At 38.5% G+C, this 21,419-nt stretch overlaps 1 protein-coding gene across 1 annotated transcript in view; it reads left to right on the top strand.

Moving 5' to 3' along the window:
* The window catches only part of rngtt (RNA guanylyltransferase and 5'-phosphatase), a 246,934-nt gene extending 227,573 nt beyond the window's left edge, over positions 1-19,361 (top strand). The window contains exons 15-16 of the mRNA XM_061987246.2: positions 9,692-9,815; positions 18,999-19,361. Of these exons, the coding sequence (XP_061843230.1) occupies positions 9,692-9,815; positions 18,999-19,165 (291 nt within the window). The 3' untranslated portion in view covers positions 19,166-19,361. The remainder of the gene's footprint in view (positions 1-9,691; positions 9,816-18,998) is intronic.
* Positions 19,362-21,419: the final 2,058 nt, after the last annotated feature.

The following is a 21,419-nucleotide window of genomic DNA, read 5'->3' as shown; positions in this document are numbered from 1 at the left end:
TGACCAGTAGCAGTTACACCCATCTGAACAGGTCAGCCACCTGTTTAAAGCCCGATCACAGTTGAAATCTTGAAATGAAGGGCCTTTAATGGCCAAAACATTAACCTGGACAACATTTTAACAGCTGGTTGGCTCAGATTTTATTCTTTTCATTGCATTCACATGCTGCAGTGGACAGTGGACAATTTAGCTTCAGTCCATGTGTGTTTATTGACAACAGGGTTATAACCTGGACACGTTACGTCGGTATGAAAACAGATGATTGTTATTACGTGCGTCTGCCCCGGACCCAGAGTCAAACAGCGGCGGTGTTAATGAAGCAGCGTCAGGCTGCTAACCGTCAGTTAAACGCTCGGTGAAATCGCGGATTAACGTTAAATATATGACGAGCCGCGAGCGATGCAGCTATAACCTATCTACCTATAACACCTGTAAAAATGAAGCAATGCTACCACGCTAGCAAGCGTTAGCTAGCCGGCTATGAGCCACCAAGCTGCTAACTATCGCCAAAAGGCACCATTTAAGTTTTTTTCCCCATGGCATCCTGGATCAAGGCTTTCAGCAGCTTTTGGACGTTTGAGGTAGAAATGTAGGAAGCGCCATCATTATGAAAAGTAGCCGGCGAGTATTTTGATCCCGTCCGTCCCTCTTCCTCTTCTTCTTCTTCTTCTTCTTCTATTGGCGGAGTTACAATGCATAGTAGGCTACCGCCACCTACTGCACCGGAGGTGTAACTACAAGCAACATTCACAGACAGTCCCATTGCTTTTATGAGCGGTCGAGCGAGTCAAAAGCCGAAAAATCCATTTGTGGCGGACGTAATTCTTTCGTGGCGGGCCGCCACAAATAAATGAATGTGTGGGAAACACTGTAGTTCTATAATACACCTCACGGTGCAACCTGGACACATCATCAGTGATTCTCCCGGGGTCATAGGGTGTTTCGGATCTTAATCAAACACCCTCAACCGGGCGACCCAGCCGAGGGTGATCAGTCCCTCGACTTGTGTCCAGGTAGCACTCTACGCCACGCGTCCCCCCTCCGACGGTCTGCCCTGGGGCTGCGCCGGTGGTGCTTGGAGGTTCTGGGCACTGTGGGGAGTGTCCGGGCCTGGATCCTCCTCCGTCTCATCAGGTGCCGTACAGGGTACTGGCACTGTGCGTTGCACCATGGGTTTCCCTAGGCAGCCTATCTTGGTCTGATGTATTTTCAGGGTTTTTCGTAGCGCTGTATGGTTGCTCCCTTGCAAGAGCTGCAGCTTGGGATGCTACCCCTCTAGCCTACTGGTAATAAAGGCATGTACAAGATGATGATGCATTGCTGTGTGGCACGCACAAAAGTGTTTTCATCAAATGCACTAGAGTCTGGAATCTTCCATCTCTCCCTAGCATGGCCCAAAACCGGTCAATCCTTGCTTCCTGAGGAAGATCTTCACTGCCAAGCACTTGGTACTCCACTACTTCTTCCCGGTGGCTATCCAGGTCCAATCGCAGCTGCGGCTTGGAACTTACAAGCATATTTCTTCATCTTACTTGTCGTTGGCGTTGCCATGGCTGTATCTTCCTCGTTCTTCTGCTTCGTCTCCTTGTTGTGTGCGCAGTTGTGCACTCTCTAAAAGCCGTAGATGTTATAACGTGATTGGGCAGGACTCAGGTCCGCATGGAGCTGGAGGGGGCGTGGCCTCCAGCGCCGGCTGAAAATCGGGAGATTTTAGGGAGAATATTTGTCCCGGGAGATTTTCGGGAGAGGCGTTGAATTTCGGGAGTCTCCCGGAAAATTCGGGAGGGTTGGCAAGTATTTAGTTTATATTTTTAATAATTGGTGACATTTTGAGCCTTGGAGAGTTCAATTTGATCAACAGCTTATAAAATCAAACCCAAGAGCAGTAGTACCTCAAATTACAAGGTCAATTGGTCCTGTGACAAAGCTCTTAACTCTAAACCCTTGTATCTTCTCCCATTGAAATGCATTGAAAAGCTTGGCTCGCCCAAAACAGTCCAATTTTACCATGTAACAATGCTTTTAAAAAGAAAAACTTTTAGTTAAGAAATATTTTTATTTCAATAAAATACTCTGACATAGTTTCGGCACGGCTGCTGTAATAGAGATGGATAGAGCTGTTTTTTTGTGTGTTTGTTTTTTGTGTGTTTGTTTTTGGTTCTGAGACAGAGCTTTTAACTGAAAGCACTTGTATCTCAAATGAACGTGTCGCATTGAAATTGATTTGAATCACGTTTATTGGTGTGCTATGCCCCAAAACACCACAATTAGCATGCTTTTTTTTAACAAATTTTTATCTAGGAAATGTATTAAAACAATACAGTAGAATTTACTACAAACAACTATAGTAGTTTTATAAAGTGTGTAATTATAATGTACATCATTTACCCTGGAGAGTAGACTTCTACAGGGTCTCCTTCCAGTTGCTTCTGTTTCAAATACACCATCAGCAACTTTTCCATATTTTCATGGATAAACATCCTCAGTTTAGATATTATTTTAGCATTCTTGGCTGGCATCAGACTAATTTTAGGTTCAGTGCAGACTAGCAGTGATACGCTTTAATTGTTTAGACACGTTTATGTTTTATATTATATTTCTTCTTTTTTTATTTAAAGAATATCATCCACTTATTCTTCTCAGCACTGTCCTTCACACTCACGTTATTCCTTCCAGTTGTTGATAAACAAAATTATGTCAATCTCTAGCCATAAGTTAATGCAAGCAGTAGTAGTAAAACCAGATGTATTAGGCAGATCATACAGGGTTTCACTGTGACATTTGCCACTGTTTTAGATTCTGATTTACATTTCGACAGTCAAATCAAATCAGTAACAAAATCGGCCTACTATCACCTCAAAAATGTAACAAGACTTACAGGGCTCATGTCAGCTCAAGACTTAGAAAAACGTGTACATGCCTTTATTACCAGTAGGCTAGACTATTGTAATGGTCTCCTTGCAGGTCTTCCCAAAAAAACTGTCAGGCAGCTACAGCTTGTTCAGAACGCTGCTGCTAGAGTTCTAACAAAGACCAAAAAATGTGAGCACATTACACCAATTCTTAAATCTTTACATTGGCTCCCTGTACATCAGAGAATTGATTTCAAAATCCTCCTGCTCACATATAAATCACTACATGGTCTAGGGCCGAAGTATATCACTGATATGCTCCCACTATATAAGCCCTCTAGATCACTAAGATCTTCTGAGACCAATCTGTTAGCGGTTCCCAGAGTAAACTCAAATCAAGGGAGAGCATCATTCAGTCACTATGCAACAAATAGCTGGAATAAACTTCCTGAAGATGTCAGACTTTCCCCAACTCTGACTACTTTTAAAACTAGACTAAAAACTTTTATGTTCACCTTAGCTTTCAGCTAAATCTTTTAACGTCCGCACTGTTTTTATTTTTATTGTCTGCATTTTAAGTTTGCTTTTATTTTCTTTCATTTCACTTTGTTGTCTGTGAAGCACTTTGAGTCTGCCTTGTGTATGAAAAGTGCTTTACAAATAAAGTTGCCTTGCCTTGCCAAGTTGCCTTGCCTAAAACTAATGGCGAGGGTGTGTGTAAATCAGATTTTTGCTTGCAACGTAAAGCATAACAAATAGCCAAGAGACAGCTCTTATCTCAAAACACTCTTTAAGTTGGGGCACTCTTAAGTTGAGGTACCACTGTAATACTTTTAAACATTAATTTTTGCTCAAAATATCATTTTTTTAAAATTAAATATAAATTAAAAAAACATGATAAACAAAATGTGTTGAACGCTCGCCTCAGCCGCAGGCACTCGCTGTTTCACTTGCCTATTTTACGTCTCAATGAGTTGCAGGACAGAAAGATGATCCGGAACATCGAAACAAGCTGGCTAGTTAGCATCATCTACTTCTTACTTGTTGTCGCCTGCGTTTGCTTTCCAAGCCACAACATTGACGGCTGTCTACTTTGCTGCTAATCCCATTTGGATGATTACATTCCGAACACTGATAGTTCTGAACCAGTTCTAGTTCAAGAGTATTTATTAGTAGCCAGAGAGAAGGTATATTTTTGATGTGACTGATTGTAAACAGAGGTCACAACACTGGATGTATTTTACCTGAGGGGGCGTGGCTACAGGACAGAGTTGCCAAATTTTCTGAGTTCTTTGCATGCATGTGATAAAATTTTACATTATATTATATTATAGTAATGTTAGTACCGTATTTTCCGGACTATAAGGTGCACTTAAAATAATTTTTTTTTCTCAAAACTCGACAGTGCGCCTAATAACCCAGTGCGCCTAATCTACGAAATAATTCTGGTTTTGCTCACCGACCTCGAAGCAATTTTATTTGGTACATGGTGTAATGATAAGTGTGACCAGTAGATGTCAGTCAAACATAAGAGATACCTGGTAAGAGGTATGATGGCAGTATCACTCAAGTAAACAACACCAACATTTTATATGTTCCGTTTAAAATATAGAACATTACACACTGCGCTCAAAAATCTATCAAAATGTTTTAGTACGACTTTGGTAAGCTATGAAGCCGCTCCGCTCGGTGGATTGTCGGCGCATTAAACATACAAGTATTATTTTGGTGTGTGTACAAGGTAAGACGTATTATCTGGCGTTTTGTTTCGCAATATTATGCAAAAGCAACTTTTCTTACCTTCTGGTACCTGCTGATCTGTATTTGGGATCTTCATAAATCCTGAAAAATTGCGCGCCTCCGCCTTTGTAGTCTGTACCGACGACGTAGTCGATAGGCTACTTCTTTATCTTTATCTTCTTGTTATGGGACATTCATCCTCCACTGTTGCCATTTCTAATATAGAGTAGTGTAAAGTTCTTACTTATATCTGTCAGTAAATTTGCCATGAAAGCTCTAAAACATACCGGTATAGTGAGTTTATATTATTCACCCAAGAAACTTTAGTTATTAGAGTTCTGGTCGGACGTTTTTTCACGGCACACATTTCCGGCCTTCTTGTTGTTTCCGGATGAGGAGATGCTGCTCCGTTATTGATTTAAGTAAAGTCTGAATGTCATTAAAACAGTTAGCTCCATCTTTTGACACTTCTTCCACTCCCGTCCTTGCACGCTACACGGCTACAACGAAGATGACGGGGAGAAGACGCTGTCGAAGGTGAGCCACGTAAATAAGACCGTCAGTGAGCGGCTTGAAGATGATCTGTAAAACATAATCTATGCAACATTTTGACCAAAGAACCACCATCACATGTTCTGTAGACCACAAGGAAGTGTTTTCAATTTAGAAAAAAAATAATAGTAACATTATTATTTAATTGTATATATATATACATTATTTAATGCGCCTTTTATGTGAAAAAAGTTTGAAAACAGACCAGTGCCCCTTATGGTCCGGAAAATACGGTAAATGTTCTACTAAGAAATGTTTTTAAAAATGGGACATGCAAGTGTCAAAAAGACAGCCAGAAGAGGTTTGTAGATGTGAATAAATCTAAAGGTAAAATATATTGTCCAATTGCAGGAAATGTATTCGAAATTTTCTTTCGGGGTTTGCTTGGCAGCACTTCGTGCTAATAGACATTTTCCTTTTTTTCCCGTCAGTTTTCCTCTTTTGTTCTCAGAGAATACTAGAGACCAAAATGGGGCGGCAAACAAGATGTTGTTTTGGGCGACAAAAAGCAGAGAGCCAACACTGTTTTTTATGTAAAAACCTCTTAGACCCTCAGATATTTTTTGGGGAAAAATACTGTCTCATATTCGGTGCAATTGAGTTGGGGCAACCCAAACTTTTTGTGCATTTTTTTATTGTCATATTTCTATTTGTTTTAGTTTAGTATGGACTGCAACGTTCCGATCATGTCATTGGGTTAGCAGTCATAGTAGTTCTATATGGTTGGTTAGTGTAGCACAGAACAAGCCATATCCAGCACTATTAAAGCTGCATAATTTCATCCAAAATACGCTTGATGTAACTTGGCTGTGTGGTCTGTCCTTCTCCCTCACCCTCGTTCGTGCTTCCTGTGTGATATTTGTGGCGCCCCCGCTGTGCGCCCAGATGCCCGACACTCCAGGAAGGTTGAAGCGCTCATGTAAAATTCTAAGATGCTGCCAAACTCTGTTGCTTTCCTGGCAACATTGCTCCTTCTGTGACCTTTTGCTGGATGTCACATGTTCACTGTGAACATAGAGGACATTTTGCTGAACAGCCTTTGTCTGCTGGGGTCCAGGTGAAACATTGTACGTGAGCACATTGTTACTGTCCCAAACATCTTCCATTGAATGTATTAATGCTCGAAGCAGAAAGGGTTACATAAGCTTCACCATTCTTTGAACTTGATGAAGGTAAAATGTGGGCATTTCTTCCCTCAATGTTGTGAGATATAGTCAATTGTACTTTCTGGATGATAATAAAAAAAGTTGAGGCGTCACCAACAATACAGCCGTCCCTTATTGATCACGGCTAATTAGTCACAGGCCTTATCGTGCTATTGGTACTTCACAAATTTTCGTGAAGTACTGTAGTACAATTTTGAATACATTTAATATTTTCAGAGTTTCACATCATTAAAGCGCCCTAAAAATAAAAGGACACCCATGTTGTCACCTCAACACTCGTTTCATCCAGTATAGTAGAGTAGCCTTGAGTGTGTTCTACTGTACATTACAGTACAACGGAACCTCGATTTATGAATGAATCCTTCCATTTGCGAGCTTTTTATTTGCAAACTTTTTGATCGAGCCAAATATGTCTCAGTGTTCAAACCATCTCTCTGAGCACGAACGTTTAATTCAGTCATTCATTTTGTGTCTAGCGATTCGCAGTGCTTCAGCATGTGTTCCTTTTCTGTGTTTTTTTGCTTTTTGACAAGTTTTGACCATTTTGCCAACTCAGTGAGTCTCATAAAGACAACAGACCAGCGTGGAAAGAAGGAGGGACACATACTATTAGCAAGGAGACTTATTTCACAGCGAAGAAGAGCCTCATTCAAGGCCTCACCACCCCATCCCCTGTTCTCCCTTTGTGCTCCTTTCTAGTCAGCTCTTCTTTGCCAATTTTAATGTAAGTGTTTTTTTCCTATTTGAATGTTTATTGTTGTAGCAATATGGATGTTGAAGTTAATGACTTTCCTGATTTCTGATTGTTTTTGAGTGCACCATAGTGACTTCTATGTGTGTGCGTGTGTTGTCAAAGCAACACATACAGTACAGTTCAGCTTGTTATGTTTGCTTGTTGACAAAGAGAAAGTTGATCTATCACCACCATGTTATGTTTGTTTGATACACAGTACTGTATAGCGCTTTATATTGTGTTCAAACTCAGTCTACAAACGTTCACTAAAATAGGGACCTTTGTATTGGCTGGAACCCATTATTCCTATTCACATTGTTTTCTTATTGAGAAATCCACTATACAAACTTATTGATGTAGAAACCCTGTATTCAGGAACCAATTAAGTTTGTAAATCAAGGTTCCCCTGTACTCACAAGTACCCCGGAGGATTCTACAAGCATGGCCGTCGCCCGGCCACTACAACACGACTCCTTCTTGAAAATATGTTGTCCTATACTGGGTAATTCCTCTCAGTTAGCACTAGGCTTTGACGTGCCTAAGCCACGGGTGTGTGTTGTTTTGCAAAAACTTGGTCAACTTGGCAGTGGCAGCTACGACTATTGGCCGTGTTGTTTGCGTTGCGTGACATGCGTTGTCATTATACGTCATGTGATCACCAATGTCATGTGTAGCTGTGTTATTGATGTCGAAGATAAACAAATCAACAGAGTTCATCTCCACCTAGCATTACCCAAACAGCTGCTGAAAGCTGATAGCAGTCTTATTAGCATTAAGTGCAGAGCCGAGTCCCATCCAATCCCGCTGCTGTAAACATTGCTTGTGTCAAATGCTCACCAATGTGGAGATGTGTTATTGATGAGGCAGGAGTTGAAGAAATGCATCAAGAAAGTTGGTCAACTTGATTGTCACGAAGAAGATACCACCGATATTTGAAGCGCAATTGGGCGAGGGACACTTGAACAAACCCCTGAAGACAATCTTTGTTTGCAATGGCAATAACAAAGATGTCCGAAATATTTTTAAGTGAAAATTCCAAAATGCAAAAAGATTTTCACTTACACCTGCTTTAAAGCACTGCTTGGATAGCAGACTGATCTTGTTTCCAGAGAAAACCTGGTGACCCTGGTCAGCTCATTGGTAAGAGCTGTAACACTGCTGTCAGCGCTGCAACATACATACACTAACTCATCTGTTGTTTGTTTGTTGCTTTATCCCGCCGCATTAAGTTGTGCCACAACAGAAGAGTCTATTCCATTGGGTAAAGCTTTAAAGATTGTCTCTCAAAAACTGAGCAAACTCCCTGCTTTGGCAGTCTATATTATAGCTTCATTTGAGCATGTTGAATTGAAATAGTGAATTGAAATAGTGAATATTTGTGATGGATGCAAGGGTAGACTTCTCTAGCAGGGATTAGTTGGGCTAAGTTGGTCAGGTCGGAAGATACCATCTTGTCCTTGCCAAATGCATCATGGAGTAGCTAGGCAACCGACTGGATAATAATTCCATGCGTCGGAGTGTTTGACCTTCATAGAGGTGGGCAGCTGGACTCATAGAGGTTTCCAACTATGTTGTCATATTGAGAATCTGACGATCTGTCTAACGCTTCCTTTCCTGATGCGGCTTCTAAAGAATGATCGCTAGCTAACAGTAACCGTTCCTGCATACAATATCATCTCTTTGGCACCGATAGTATTTAATATAAATTATATCAGAGGCACTCCACGCTACACAGTGCTGTTTCATGCCAGGACATTTAATTATAATTCACAAAAATCACACACAAATGTTTAATTTTGAGTTGTTTTGTATATTGTTTTTAGTTACATTTTCGTTTTGTTATTTTTTATGTATTTTTTTATACTAGTGCTATACATCTGCATTTATTTTGAGGTATACATTGATCTGATGACTGACCCTAGAACAATACATCTTTTAAGTAACCCTCTGTGGTACAGGTAAAGAAGCATGTGCGCTCAATAACTGTGATTCATTTGCATATGTATATGATTAATGCAATGTTTTTTGTGATTAATCGCATGAGTTCCTGCATTAACCACGACAGCCCTAATTTGTATACTATGTAATTTTTATTTAAATTGTTATTTTGTTTCACATTATATTCATATAGAATTTGTATTTGTATATATTTTGTTGTTGTTTTGTTTTGTTTTTTATTCTAAATTGTTACTGTGTTCTGCTATCTATTTTTTATTTACATTTGCATACTATTGTTTTTATAAATATTACAATTATTCTGTTTAAAAGCTACTGAACTAAAATATTTTTTTAAATAATATTTTTTGGGGGGATTTTATAGAGTGTCTTTACATTAGTGTCTTTAGTTAGCTTCAACCACGAGCCCTCTTCACAGTGTTTCACAAAGCTGAGTAGCTGCTGCCTGTGCCAATATAATCTTTAAAGTTAATGCATTTTTAATGTGTTTTTAACACCATGGTCATTGCAGTCAGCGAATTACATTCGTTACATTCAGATGTTGCTCTCCCTTGCGCCCGAAGCCAGATGGGTCTCACTCTTGCAGAACGCAATGAAGGGCTAATAAGTGTAATAGGCAATGATGACAACGCTATTCTGATGTCGTATGTCCTGACCAGCGAAGTCACAAATCGCCTTTGTCTTCCTTGCAGGCCACTAAAGAGCTCAAAGTGTTCGACAACAAGATCATCGAGTGCAACTTCGCCAACAACACTTGGGTGTTCATGAGGCAGAGGATTGACAAGAGCTTCCCCAACTCTTACGACACAGCCATGGGTGAGTCTTCTTTGTTTACCCTTCACTACCAGGTCATCCAAACAATTTCTTTATGAGTATTATCAAAAGGCTAATGTAAAAAAGTCCACTATTTTCCAACTATCTACTATCTGTTGGAAAATAACTGCTGTTTACAGTTACCTCACAATAATAGCATAGAGTGTTGTTAAATTAATACCTTAGTAAAAATCGTTAATTATTCAAATCTGCTGTTGAATTTTACTTTTAATTGCACTATACAATGTGTGCCAATTTATTTTTCTCACACAAGGTTTGTAAAGTACCGTATTTTTCGGACTATAAGTCGCAGTTTTTTTCATAGTTTGGCCGGGCTCCAGTGCGACTTATATATGTTTTTTTCATTCTTTATTATGCATTTTCGGCAGGTGCGACTTATACTCCGGTGCGACTTACACTCCGAAAAATACGGTATATATCACTGGTGTCCAAAGTGCGACCGGGGGGCCAAGTTTGTTTTTATTGGCTCTTGGCGGATCGTTAAAATTAAATGAATTCATTGTAGGGTTTGATTGATTGGTTTGATTGATTGATTGATTGAGGGCTGCTCGATTATGGCCAAAATTATAATCACAATTATTTTCATCAATATTAAAATCTCGGTTATTAATCGTGATTATCGAATCTGAATAAAATCATACTTTATTGCACTTTCTATTTAAAACAAACAGTATGTAAACTTGGCTTTCATTTCAAAATGAAACTATCCAAATAATTTATTAGTAATGAATATAAAATGTACACAAGACAAAGGGCTAGCTAAAATGAATATGCCATTGCGTAGTGCGATCATAAAGTGCGAGCAAGTGAAAAAATAAGATCACGCACAAAAGACACATTAATTGTCATGCTCACAGTACCCATAGGACATATGTCTTTGACCAAATAAAAAGTTATTACAGCCGTTATTTTGGCATGTTTTTGAGAGGTGGATGGATACAGGGTGCCTCGGTGCACTATTGATGTTACGGTCGCCTATATTTTGGGCACCCCTGCTTTTGTAGCTGCTTGTTGGGGCTTAGCGCCGGTGGCTGGCAGCCCGCTTTATTAGTAACCAGTTTACTGCGCGGGCAAACGATGGCGGTTGAGAAGTGTTGTTAATGCTTAACGTGTCTCCGCAACTCGATCATTTGTTTGGATTTGCACACCACCGCAGCTTTGCAGTGCAACTCGTCGTGGCGTTTGTTGTTGGTTCATCATTTCTAGCATTTTCGGGTTTGGGAAAACGAGCAGAAGTTCCTAGAGAACGGCAAGGCGTGTAGTCGTGTTCCAGGGTTAAAATGCGTGCCAGTGGGTAACTCTGCGGGAGTGGAGGGCACCGATGTAATAATATATTAAATTTTCCTAAATATTTTCGGAAGCTACTGGCAGATCTATCTTGTCGCTCATTCTTACTCGCTCCCAAATGAGTCCACTGTGTATCGGTTGCCCTCTGTTGGTTGGCTGATTGTTGGTTGTGAACGTGCTTGGTTTGAAATCTAGCTGAGCCTATTTTTAAGTGTTAATGTTGTGGACAATCACCCTCATTTAATCGTAGCTGCTAAAATCGGGATCACGGTTAAAATGTGGGGCCATATGAATACTTTCCTAAATGTAACTAAAAAAAAAATTAATAAATAAAAAAAGACCCCAATACCATACTGACAAATGCAATTTTGTTGTTAGACATGATGGAAGGTAACGGAGAAAAGTAAATTGCGTGCTTAATCTGTATATATGGGATTCCAGTATTTTCCGGACTATCGAGCGTACCAGTGGTATATAAGCCGCATGCACAAAATCTTAGAAGAAACGTTTTTCCATATATTAGCCGCACCGGACCATAAGCCGCAGAAGTATACACTGTGAAATGAGTTATTTACACAGAAAGATTTTGTACATGTTTATTTACATGCCTTAATTGATATCAAACAGTGCCTGTAACATGGCAGTCAAACGACTGATCAAGCAAGACAGATAATTTCAAGCAGAAACGCTATGAACGGTTATACTTCCAGTTCAAGGCATTAGAACAGGAAGTATATTTTCAACCTGCAACATCTGCAGTGAACAAACTCATTCAAAAGATGGCGCCATTGCACTAACAATAACACACAATTTCAGTGTCTCTGCTTGGGGTTACTATTGGGAAAACTATTGAACGTTAGATAAGAAAAATCCTTAAATTAGCTGCACTGTTTTATAAACTGCCGGGTTCAAAGCGTACCAAAAAAATTTGCGTGCGTGCGTGTATGAGATATATATATACACACACACACAAATATATATTGGATGGATGGATGGCCCTCACTGGGAAAAGTGCCCACCTTCATATATATATACAGTATACACACACATAAATATATATATATATATATATATATATATATATATATATATATATATATATATATATATATATATATATATATATGTGTGTGTGTATATATATATATATATATATATATATATATATATATATATATATATATATATATATATATATATATATGAACACACACACACACACATATATTTATATTGGATGGCTGGATGGCCCTTACTGGGAAAAGTTTGGACACCCCTGGTATGTAAATATATATATAATTATATATATATCTATACATGTGTATATATATATAAATATATATATATGTGTGTATATGTATAAATATAAATATATATATATGTATATATATATATATATATATATGTGTGTATATATATATATATATATATATAAATATTATTGTATAGTATGTATTCCTATTTGTTTCTCTAATAATACCAAACATTTGGAGATACCTGCTTTTTATTGGACAGCTACAATATATAGTATTTTATTCTACTGCTGAATACTCTAAGAGCTTGATCTACTAAAGGTTGGCGTGTATTAAAACATAATGGTACACACAAAGCTGATCTAGTTGGCCGGTGCGCAGAGGATTGCTTATCTTACGTGAGCAAAATAAGGAGCGCAATTCATTTAGCGTGTTTGTCTTCATGAATATGCAGAATATATGCTCATCATCAGAACACACATAATACTTGGAGGATAAAATGCAAATATAGATATTTACCTCATGCAGTGTGATTTGTCAAGACTCAAACTCATCTGCAGGAGCTGTTTTACATCTTTTAGCACGTCTGAAATGGGCGTGCAAACTAGCAGTTGCGCACAAATGGCTATGAGAAAAGAGGCACTCCAGCTCTGTCTTACTTATGCTTATCAACATATGTGGACTGTCAAAAATAAAAATACTAGACATATTATACCGGTATTAGTGTAGTACCGCGATACTAATGCATCTTATTTGTACTATACCGCCTCTGAAAAGTACCGGTCCGCCGCCCGGTAACAGTAAATGAACAAGTAGATTTATAATTAATTTTCTACCACTTGTCCTTAATAATTTTGACAAAATAATAGAATGGAAAATGACACATATGTTACTGCATATCCATCCATCCATTTTCTACCGCTTGTCCCTTTCGGGGTCGCGGAGCCTATCTCAGCTGCATTCGGGCAGTAGGCGGGGTACACCCTGGACAAGTCGCCACCTCAGCACCGAAATTAGGAGCCTTTGTTTGTTTATTTACTAATAAAAGACAAGTTGTCTTGTATGTTAATTTATTTAAGGACAAACTTGCAATAAAAAACATACGTTTAATGTACCGTAAGATTTTTTGTTAAAATAAAGCCAATAATGCAATTTTTTGTGGTCCCCTTTATTTAGAAAAGTATTGAAATAATTTGGATACCGGTAGTCAGCAATATCAATCTATGACTTAAGGGGCTAATTATAACAAATTAAACTGGTATGTTTTGGTGTCTGCTGCTGGCTTTTTTTTTATGTTTACATGTTTCTTACATTTGAAAAAACTTCTTGCAGTATGCATTTTCTAGCATTTTCTTGGCACACTCGCAGTGTGCACATTCAGCGCGCTTAAAAAGTGAGTTCCATTGTAGGACTGCCTCTAAAATTCCCAGAAAAAAGTGATACATAGTATATTAGTTTGCATGTTTTAAAATATAACAAAACGCCTGGTAGGCGTCTGATCACATGAACGTGCAGTAAATGAGTGTCTCCATGGTGAAGACTGCGTAGTACACACAAAAACCTCATTTAAATAAGGTGGTCCGAACCACTTTTGCACTGATCAATTGTAAACGCCCCGTAATAGTTTTTTTTTAGTTTGCACACGCTGTTTAACATTTTTTGGGATCTTAGTAGATCAGGCCCCAAATATTTTTGTTGGAATGTGATAGAAATCTTTTTGGCATGTTTATGACCATTAAATGTATTAAGACAGCAAAATACTGCAGTGTACTTACAAAATAACTTGTTCTTGTTGGCTTATCTAACTGCTGACTTTCCCTTTAACACTCGTAGCACCACATTAAAGTCCACACTGACGCAATACAAGCAAGCAGGAGAAAATACATTTCAAGAATGAGCTGATTGAAGGCGATGATAAGAAAGCCTGATTTATTTAGCTTTACGTCCTCAGGGCTGTTTGGTGTGCAGACTTTTGAGGCCCTGCAGGCAAAAAGAGCTTTTATCTCAAGCTTCGACTGATAGCACCCATATTCTCCCCACGTCACGTTATCACGACCACGCCTATTGAGATTTAGCTCCTCCTACTTTTTCTACCTTTGTCAGAATCTTTTAGTGAAGGATAATCTCAGTTTTCATGCATTTTTATACCAAGATCTTAATCTGAAAAGACGAACAGGCTACTACAAATCCCAGAATGCACCACAACAGCTGGCGCCTTATAACCTATTTGCTTCCTTCCCAATTTGGAAATACTGGCACTTATAAACAATTAATGTAGCTCATTGGAATACATGTGAGTATAATTTTATGGCACGTTATGCAGGTTTGAAGTATAACTTCCACTACAACAACATGTGAGCAGAACATCTAAGGCTAATTGCCTCCCATTACAACTAAACAAATCTAAAATGGCAACTGAGATAGGCTCCAGCCCCCCCCCCCCCCCCCCCCCCCCCCCCCCCCCCCCCCGCGGCCCCGAAAGGGACAAGCGGTAGGAAATAGATGGATGGAATCCAAATCAGGTGTAATTGAATCAAATCAACCCTGAAGTTTGCCTGTGCCTGTATATATTAAGGATTATTATTGGAAAGAGCATGCCATTCTCATCAGTTCAGATCATACAATGGCCCCCATATGGATTATTATCTTCACAATGCACTAAATCAGCCTTCCCTCATGCCAAGTGATTTTCACAAAGATAATTGCCTTGTCATTCATTGCTTCACCTCCGTGTAGAAGACCGTGTATCATTATCCCTACACCATTAGAGACATTATTGCTGCAACTATTTTGAGGAAACAGTCAATAGAAGTCATTTTACACCATTGTAAGGCCACCTTGGATGGCAAAATGGTTGATTAGCAGAAGGAATCAGAAGTGAAAGAAGGGTTTGTTTTTTTCTTTTTGTTTTTGGTTGGATGCGTTTGGCTTAAGGTGGAATTTTATAGTATATCGTTACTGAGAGTAACTCAAACCCTAAGGACAGTTTGTGTAATGAAGTTTTTTCATTTTCAAGCAATTTTGACTGTTTCGTCGAAATTGACAAAAGCAATATATAAATAAAAAAGCAATGCAAATGTTCTTTAAACTAGATATAAAATGACAAGCTACACAGATATTCCACATTAGTTCCTATAAGTGGGTTGCAATCACGTGACCTCGAGGTACATCCGGGCACTTCTGGGTTTCAGGCGATGCTCTAAACCAGGGGTGTCAAACGTACGGCCCGCGGGATGAGTTTGCTAAGTGTAAAAATTAACCTGAAATTTTTGAATGAAAGAAACAGCTGTTCTAAATGTGTCCACTGGATGTCGCAATAGCAATTCTTTGTATCTTTGTAGATGACGCTACATATGTACAAAACAAACCACATGATGTTAGTACATCAGTCGAGGAAAATGATCAAACTACATAAATAACATACTGTAATGTGATTTTGATGTAATTTTTTTATCTTGATAGATTGAAAATTAACACCAAAGAGTTGACTGATGAACATTATCACATAATTTATTCTGAAAATACAAATAACGACAAATAAAGATAGAATACTATTAACCGCGACATTTAAGTGTAAAAAAAACTAGGATTTGTACAATTTCAGAATGTGCTTGTTCTATTTTTAAACAAAGAAAATAATCTGAAGTTGTCTTTATTTTTAAGTTATCGTGCTGTGATTTTACCAGTCTGTCCCCCTTGGGAGTACATTTTTCTTCATGTGGCCCCCGATCAAAAATGAGTTTGACACCCCTGCTCTAAGCCCTATTAGGCTACTGTTTATTTACCTGAATCCGTGTAGATATAGGCTTATTTTGAAAAGTTTAGAGGCAAATATAAAAGAAAAAATATTTACCATGGGAAGGAGTAGATTTTTTACACTAAGATTTGTTTAAGATTCAAACCATTTATCATTACCAAGAGGTTACTGCTACCTCACTTCATTTGACGCTTACGGTATTTAGAGAAGAAAAAATTGGAGGCACATCATATCTTTACATCTGAAGGGTCCACAAACTAAGCATTAATCCGTGAAAGACAAAGTTGGACTTATTCGTGCATCGCTAAGCAACGTATTTGATTGACATAACGAGTGCCGTGCTGCTGTGATCGTGACGCTAATGACAAAAAGGTTTTGTTTTGTTTGCAGTTGATTTCCTGCTACACATATTAGTCTCATCTGCAATTTATGTCTGTAGTTGTTTTTATGGTGTGACGTTCATATTTTGTCTTATTATTTAGCTATAGATGTTCTTGTTCAGCAATGTTTGCTAGCGATATCAAGATTCAGTATATGCTGTTGAGCCTACCAAAAATGTATACATCTGTTTTTTTTTAATACTATTAGGGATATTTTCTTGATGCTAACAAATATCACCAAAGATGCTATAATGTGGTCATCTGTGTCGAGTAAATCCCTAAATCAACAACAACTCTGCTTTTAGTTTCTGGTTTGAAAATCGACAACAAAAATACAGTGGATTGGACCAACAATCACAATATTTATTACGAGGACTTAACATGAGGTTAGTTTATTTGCACAACCAGGTCTTCGTAGTTATATTTAGGCATAGTAACCACAAAAGAACAAAAAACAAATACGATCTATTGTCATTTCTTTATGTTTAGTTCTGCTCTCAAACACTACTAATATACCGTATTTTTCGGAGTATAAGTCGCTCCGGAGTATAATAAAGAAGGAAAAAAACATATATAAGTCACATTTTTGGGGGAAATTTATTTGATAAAACCCAACACCCAGAATAGACATTTGAAAGGCAATTTAAAATAAATAAAGAATAGTGAACAACAGGCTGAATAAGTGTACGTTAAATGACGCATAAATAACCAACTGAGAACGTGCCTGGTATGTTAACGTAACATTTTATGGTAAGAGTCATTCAAATAACTATAACATATAGAACATGCTATACGTTTACCAAACGATCTGTCACTCCTAATCGCTAAATCTGATGAAATCTTATACGTCTAGTTTCTTACGTGAATGAGCTAAATTATATTATTTGATATTTTACGGTAATGTGTTAATAATTTCACACATAAGTCGCTCCTGAGTATAAGTCGCAAACTATGGAAAAAACTGCGACTTATAGTCCAAAAAATACGGTAACTTGATTGCATCACAGAAAATTTCTCAAACAAATCAAATGTTAATACAAATATTATACAAAATGATCGCTGCAGACACAAGCAGTCTGATTGTATTCCACAAGATGATGAAAGTGATATTTTTAAGAGCCATTGCCTTCGACGCACTTTTGTTTTTTCCTGACTTTATTACTTTTATGAGCCACTTCTTCCGGGACTGTTTGAATGCTATTTTCTATCCCTACTTGATCGACTGGAACAGAACAATACGCCGTTTTCTACTCAAACTCCACACTCGCTCTCACTTGTTTGTGTGAATTAAGCCGCAAAAAAGAAAAACAGATGTGACGTCATATGCAACCCTCCTACAGACAAAAATGTCTTTTAACACCAAAAATGCTATTTTTTTAACAGATCAGACTTTTTTCCCCATTTAAAGCATGCAGCAAAATGTGTTTGATTTGCTGCTGGAAAAGTGTCATTGAAGGTGGATTATGGTGTATTGTAAAAAAAAAAACTAACTTGTTTTGAGTTTTTTTTTTTTTTATTGGGTAAACATTTTATGACGAGTTATGCAAAAATACTGAATTTTTTTTGTAAATATGTCATTGTAGGAAAAAATAACACATGGAATGCAATGTTCCTCATCAATCATTGACCCATTTTAGGGCCTAATCATAATGATAATAAGCCAATACGTTTAAAAAATAATTTAATTATTATTTTAGTTAGTGTTTGTTTTTTTCCTTACCTAAACATACTGGACTTCAAATGGTACCTTTTATGCAAAAAACAGCTTTTCTTACCTATTGTTTTTTTTTGTATTTGGGATCTGCATAAGTCCTGAAAATGTTAAATCAAACTATGGCGGTATGGCGTGGATATTTATGAAAACATTTTGGCCATCCTTCATACTTCCTTTCAAACGAACCGTTTGGAATTTTCCAATCTTTTGACGTTTTTCCCTGTTGTGATGTCAGAGAGAGATTTACCCCAAGAGCTTTGCGCAAATTCGCCATTGTTCAGGATTTCCGCAGGTCACTAAAAGGCAGTCAATAAATAGATTTTGCACAAAGTAAGGCCTTAAATGGCATTAATAAAGTATTGCATTCGATGTCCACAGGCATAAAAAATGCAATTTAGCGTGCTTGCTGTAACCTATTGTGTTCCTACACTGTAATTCCAAGTCTGGAAGGACACTTTCAACAGCAGCTTCTCCAAACGAAGCATAAGTGAATACATGCTGAAGTAGCGTTATTCTTATACTCCTGGATCCTTGATCATATCCCCAGAAGTCTTTACAAAACAAACATTTCTGTTGCCACAACGTGGGTGGATCATACCCTGCAGAAGACTGATAGCAGAGAGACAAATGCTCATCTATCTTTCAATCAATTGCTCTGCTTCCCTTGGTCATCGCCACTCGAAGTTGGCAACTCCTTTTTTTACCCCCTTTGTCATCTTCCTGTGTGAATGCATCTTAACTTTTGTTCTCCGTTCCTTCCTCCTCTCATCTCAGCTGTATGTAAAAGCATCCAGGAACCCGTCACCAAGGACATCCTGTTGGAGTTTGTGGACCGTTGTTCTCCAGCACCCTCGACCCAGACCCGCAAACACCAAAAGGACGCCGATACGGAGCTAATGCCCCCTCCCCCGCCAAAAAAACCCAATCGGTCTATCCAATAACCCCAAAGCTCACCTGGGCCACTCTGGACTTTCGTACAGCAGCTGTCCATCCACATGATCATGGAAACTGATATTTCCAGTCCATCTGAATCATGTAACTGTATCATTACATTTCATTTCCGTCTTTGTAGATTTATTTGCTGGTGTTCTTATTAAAATACAACAAAAGCATTTGTTCACATTTCTCTCCCTATCATCCGCAACGCTTCACATACGGTCTTTAAAAACCAGCTTATCCAATATTACGTTACAGTCATGCAACTCCCAGCCCCTGGGTTTTCACATTAAAAGAAGTGCACTTTAAAAAGATTTGGCTTCCAAGTCCAAATTGAAGCCCATCTGTAGATTTAAAGGGCACACAGATGGGCGGGAATGTAACACAGTGATGACACACACTCCAACAAACTGACTAGAGCGACAAGCTGCTCAAAAAAAGAACAAAATAGTCTTAACATCACCGTCAGAGCAGATTGATCCCTCCATAATTAGATTAGACCAGTGTTTTTCAACCACTGTGCCGCAGCACACTAGTGTACCGTGAGATAATGTTTGGTGTGCCGTGGGAGATTATGTAATTTCACCTAATTGGGTTAAAAATATTTTTTGCAAACCAGTAATTATAATCCGCAAATTTGCCGTTGTTGAGTGTCTGTGCTGTCTAGAGCTCGGCAGAGTGACCGTGTAATACTCTTCCATATCAGTAGGTGGCAGCAGGTAGCTAATTGTTTTGGAGATGTCGGGAACGACGACAAGGGTTTGCAGGTAAAAAGGTGCTTAAACTAAAATTAAACAAAAGGCGAGTGCCGCTAAAAAAAGGCATTGAAGCTTAGGGATAGCTATGCAAAACTAAAACTGAACTGGCTGCAAAGTAAACAAAAACAGAATGCTGGACGACAGCAAAGACTTACGGCGTGTGGAGCAGACGGCGTCCACAAAGTACAGCCGTAAATGACATGACAATCAACAACAAAATAGGAGCGCAAGACAAGACCTAAAACACTACACACAGGAAAACACCAAAAAACTCCAAATAAGTCAGGGCGTGATGTGACAGGTGGTGACAGTATACCTACTTTGAGACAAGAGCTATAGTGATGCATGCTTCGTTAGGTTTGCATTCATATCCAACAATTGCGAGAACGACTTTTTATTGTCAATATCGGCAGCTGAGTTTAATTTTTTTAATGTTTTCTGCTGGTGGTGTGCCTCAGAATTTTTTCAATGAAAAAAAAGTGCCTCGGCTCAGAAAAGGGGGGGGGGGGGTGATGTCCGGGCCCTCTACTCCTCCTACTTATAGCACACACAGTCACACGTATATAAGACTTTGGGGGATTGTCCTCCGGGGAGGCATGGCGGGGGGATGAGGATGCCTCCTATGGGGCTCCAGTCCTCCTGTCTTGTCCATCCCTCAATCTTAGCTGCATATTAGACACTTAGGATTTGGGGGGCTCGGCTTGATTGGGACCCACCATGACATTGATGTCCCCCAATTTTAATCGCATTATTAGTTCCCACAAGCATACATATTGCACTCACGCTACAGTACACACATCAGTAGGGACTGGAGGTCGGCTGTACCGGCTGACCTCCTAATTTTAACTACACAGTAGACACTCTGGGGGTCTTGTACACATGCATGGGGGGGTTGGGGTTCGGCGCACCCCTCATTGCCTCGTCGGCCGGCGCGGATTGCGGGGACTGCGGTCTGGTGGCCTGCCAGGCTTTTATTCATTTTTTAAAAAAAATGTTTTTAAATGTATTTATTATTTTTATTTTTATTATTTACTTATTTTATTTTATTTTATTTTTATTTGTATCTTTTATTTTTAATAATTTTTTTAAATCTTATTATTTATTTGTGTGTGGCGTCAGTTGCATTAGATGGCAGCAGTGTATGGTATGGTGTGTTGTTTTGTTTTTTGTTGCGCCCTAAAAAGTGTTTATAAGTATTGTACTCATTCTACTTTCATATTTCTGAGTTTCATTTGTAGGTATGACACTTGCAATTACGGTTGCAAGTCCAAGATGTTAGATGGCAGGAGTGTACAGTTTATTGTGTGTTCATTTGGTTTTTGTTGTGCCCTAAAAAGTGTTAAAAATGTTTGATATCAACATGCATTTTAGTTGTAGTTTTCATTAACAAATTTGGAGGTGTTGAAATTGCCTTGTAAAATCTCCATTGCTAATCTGCAGCATGTCAATAGCAAAGCCCAATGTATATTAGATTCGAGCTAGGGCTTTTTTTAAAAGTAGA

This window comes from Nerophis lumbriciformis, linkage group LG26 (assembly GCF_033978685.3).
Source record: "Nerophis lumbriciformis linkage group LG26, RoL_Nlum_v2.1, whole genome shotgun sequence".
NCBI lineage: Eukaryota > Metazoa > Chordata > Actinopteri > Syngnathiformes > Syngnathidae > Nerophis > Nerophis lumbriciformis.
This window is presented reverse-complemented; position numbering and strand designations above follow the sequence as displayed.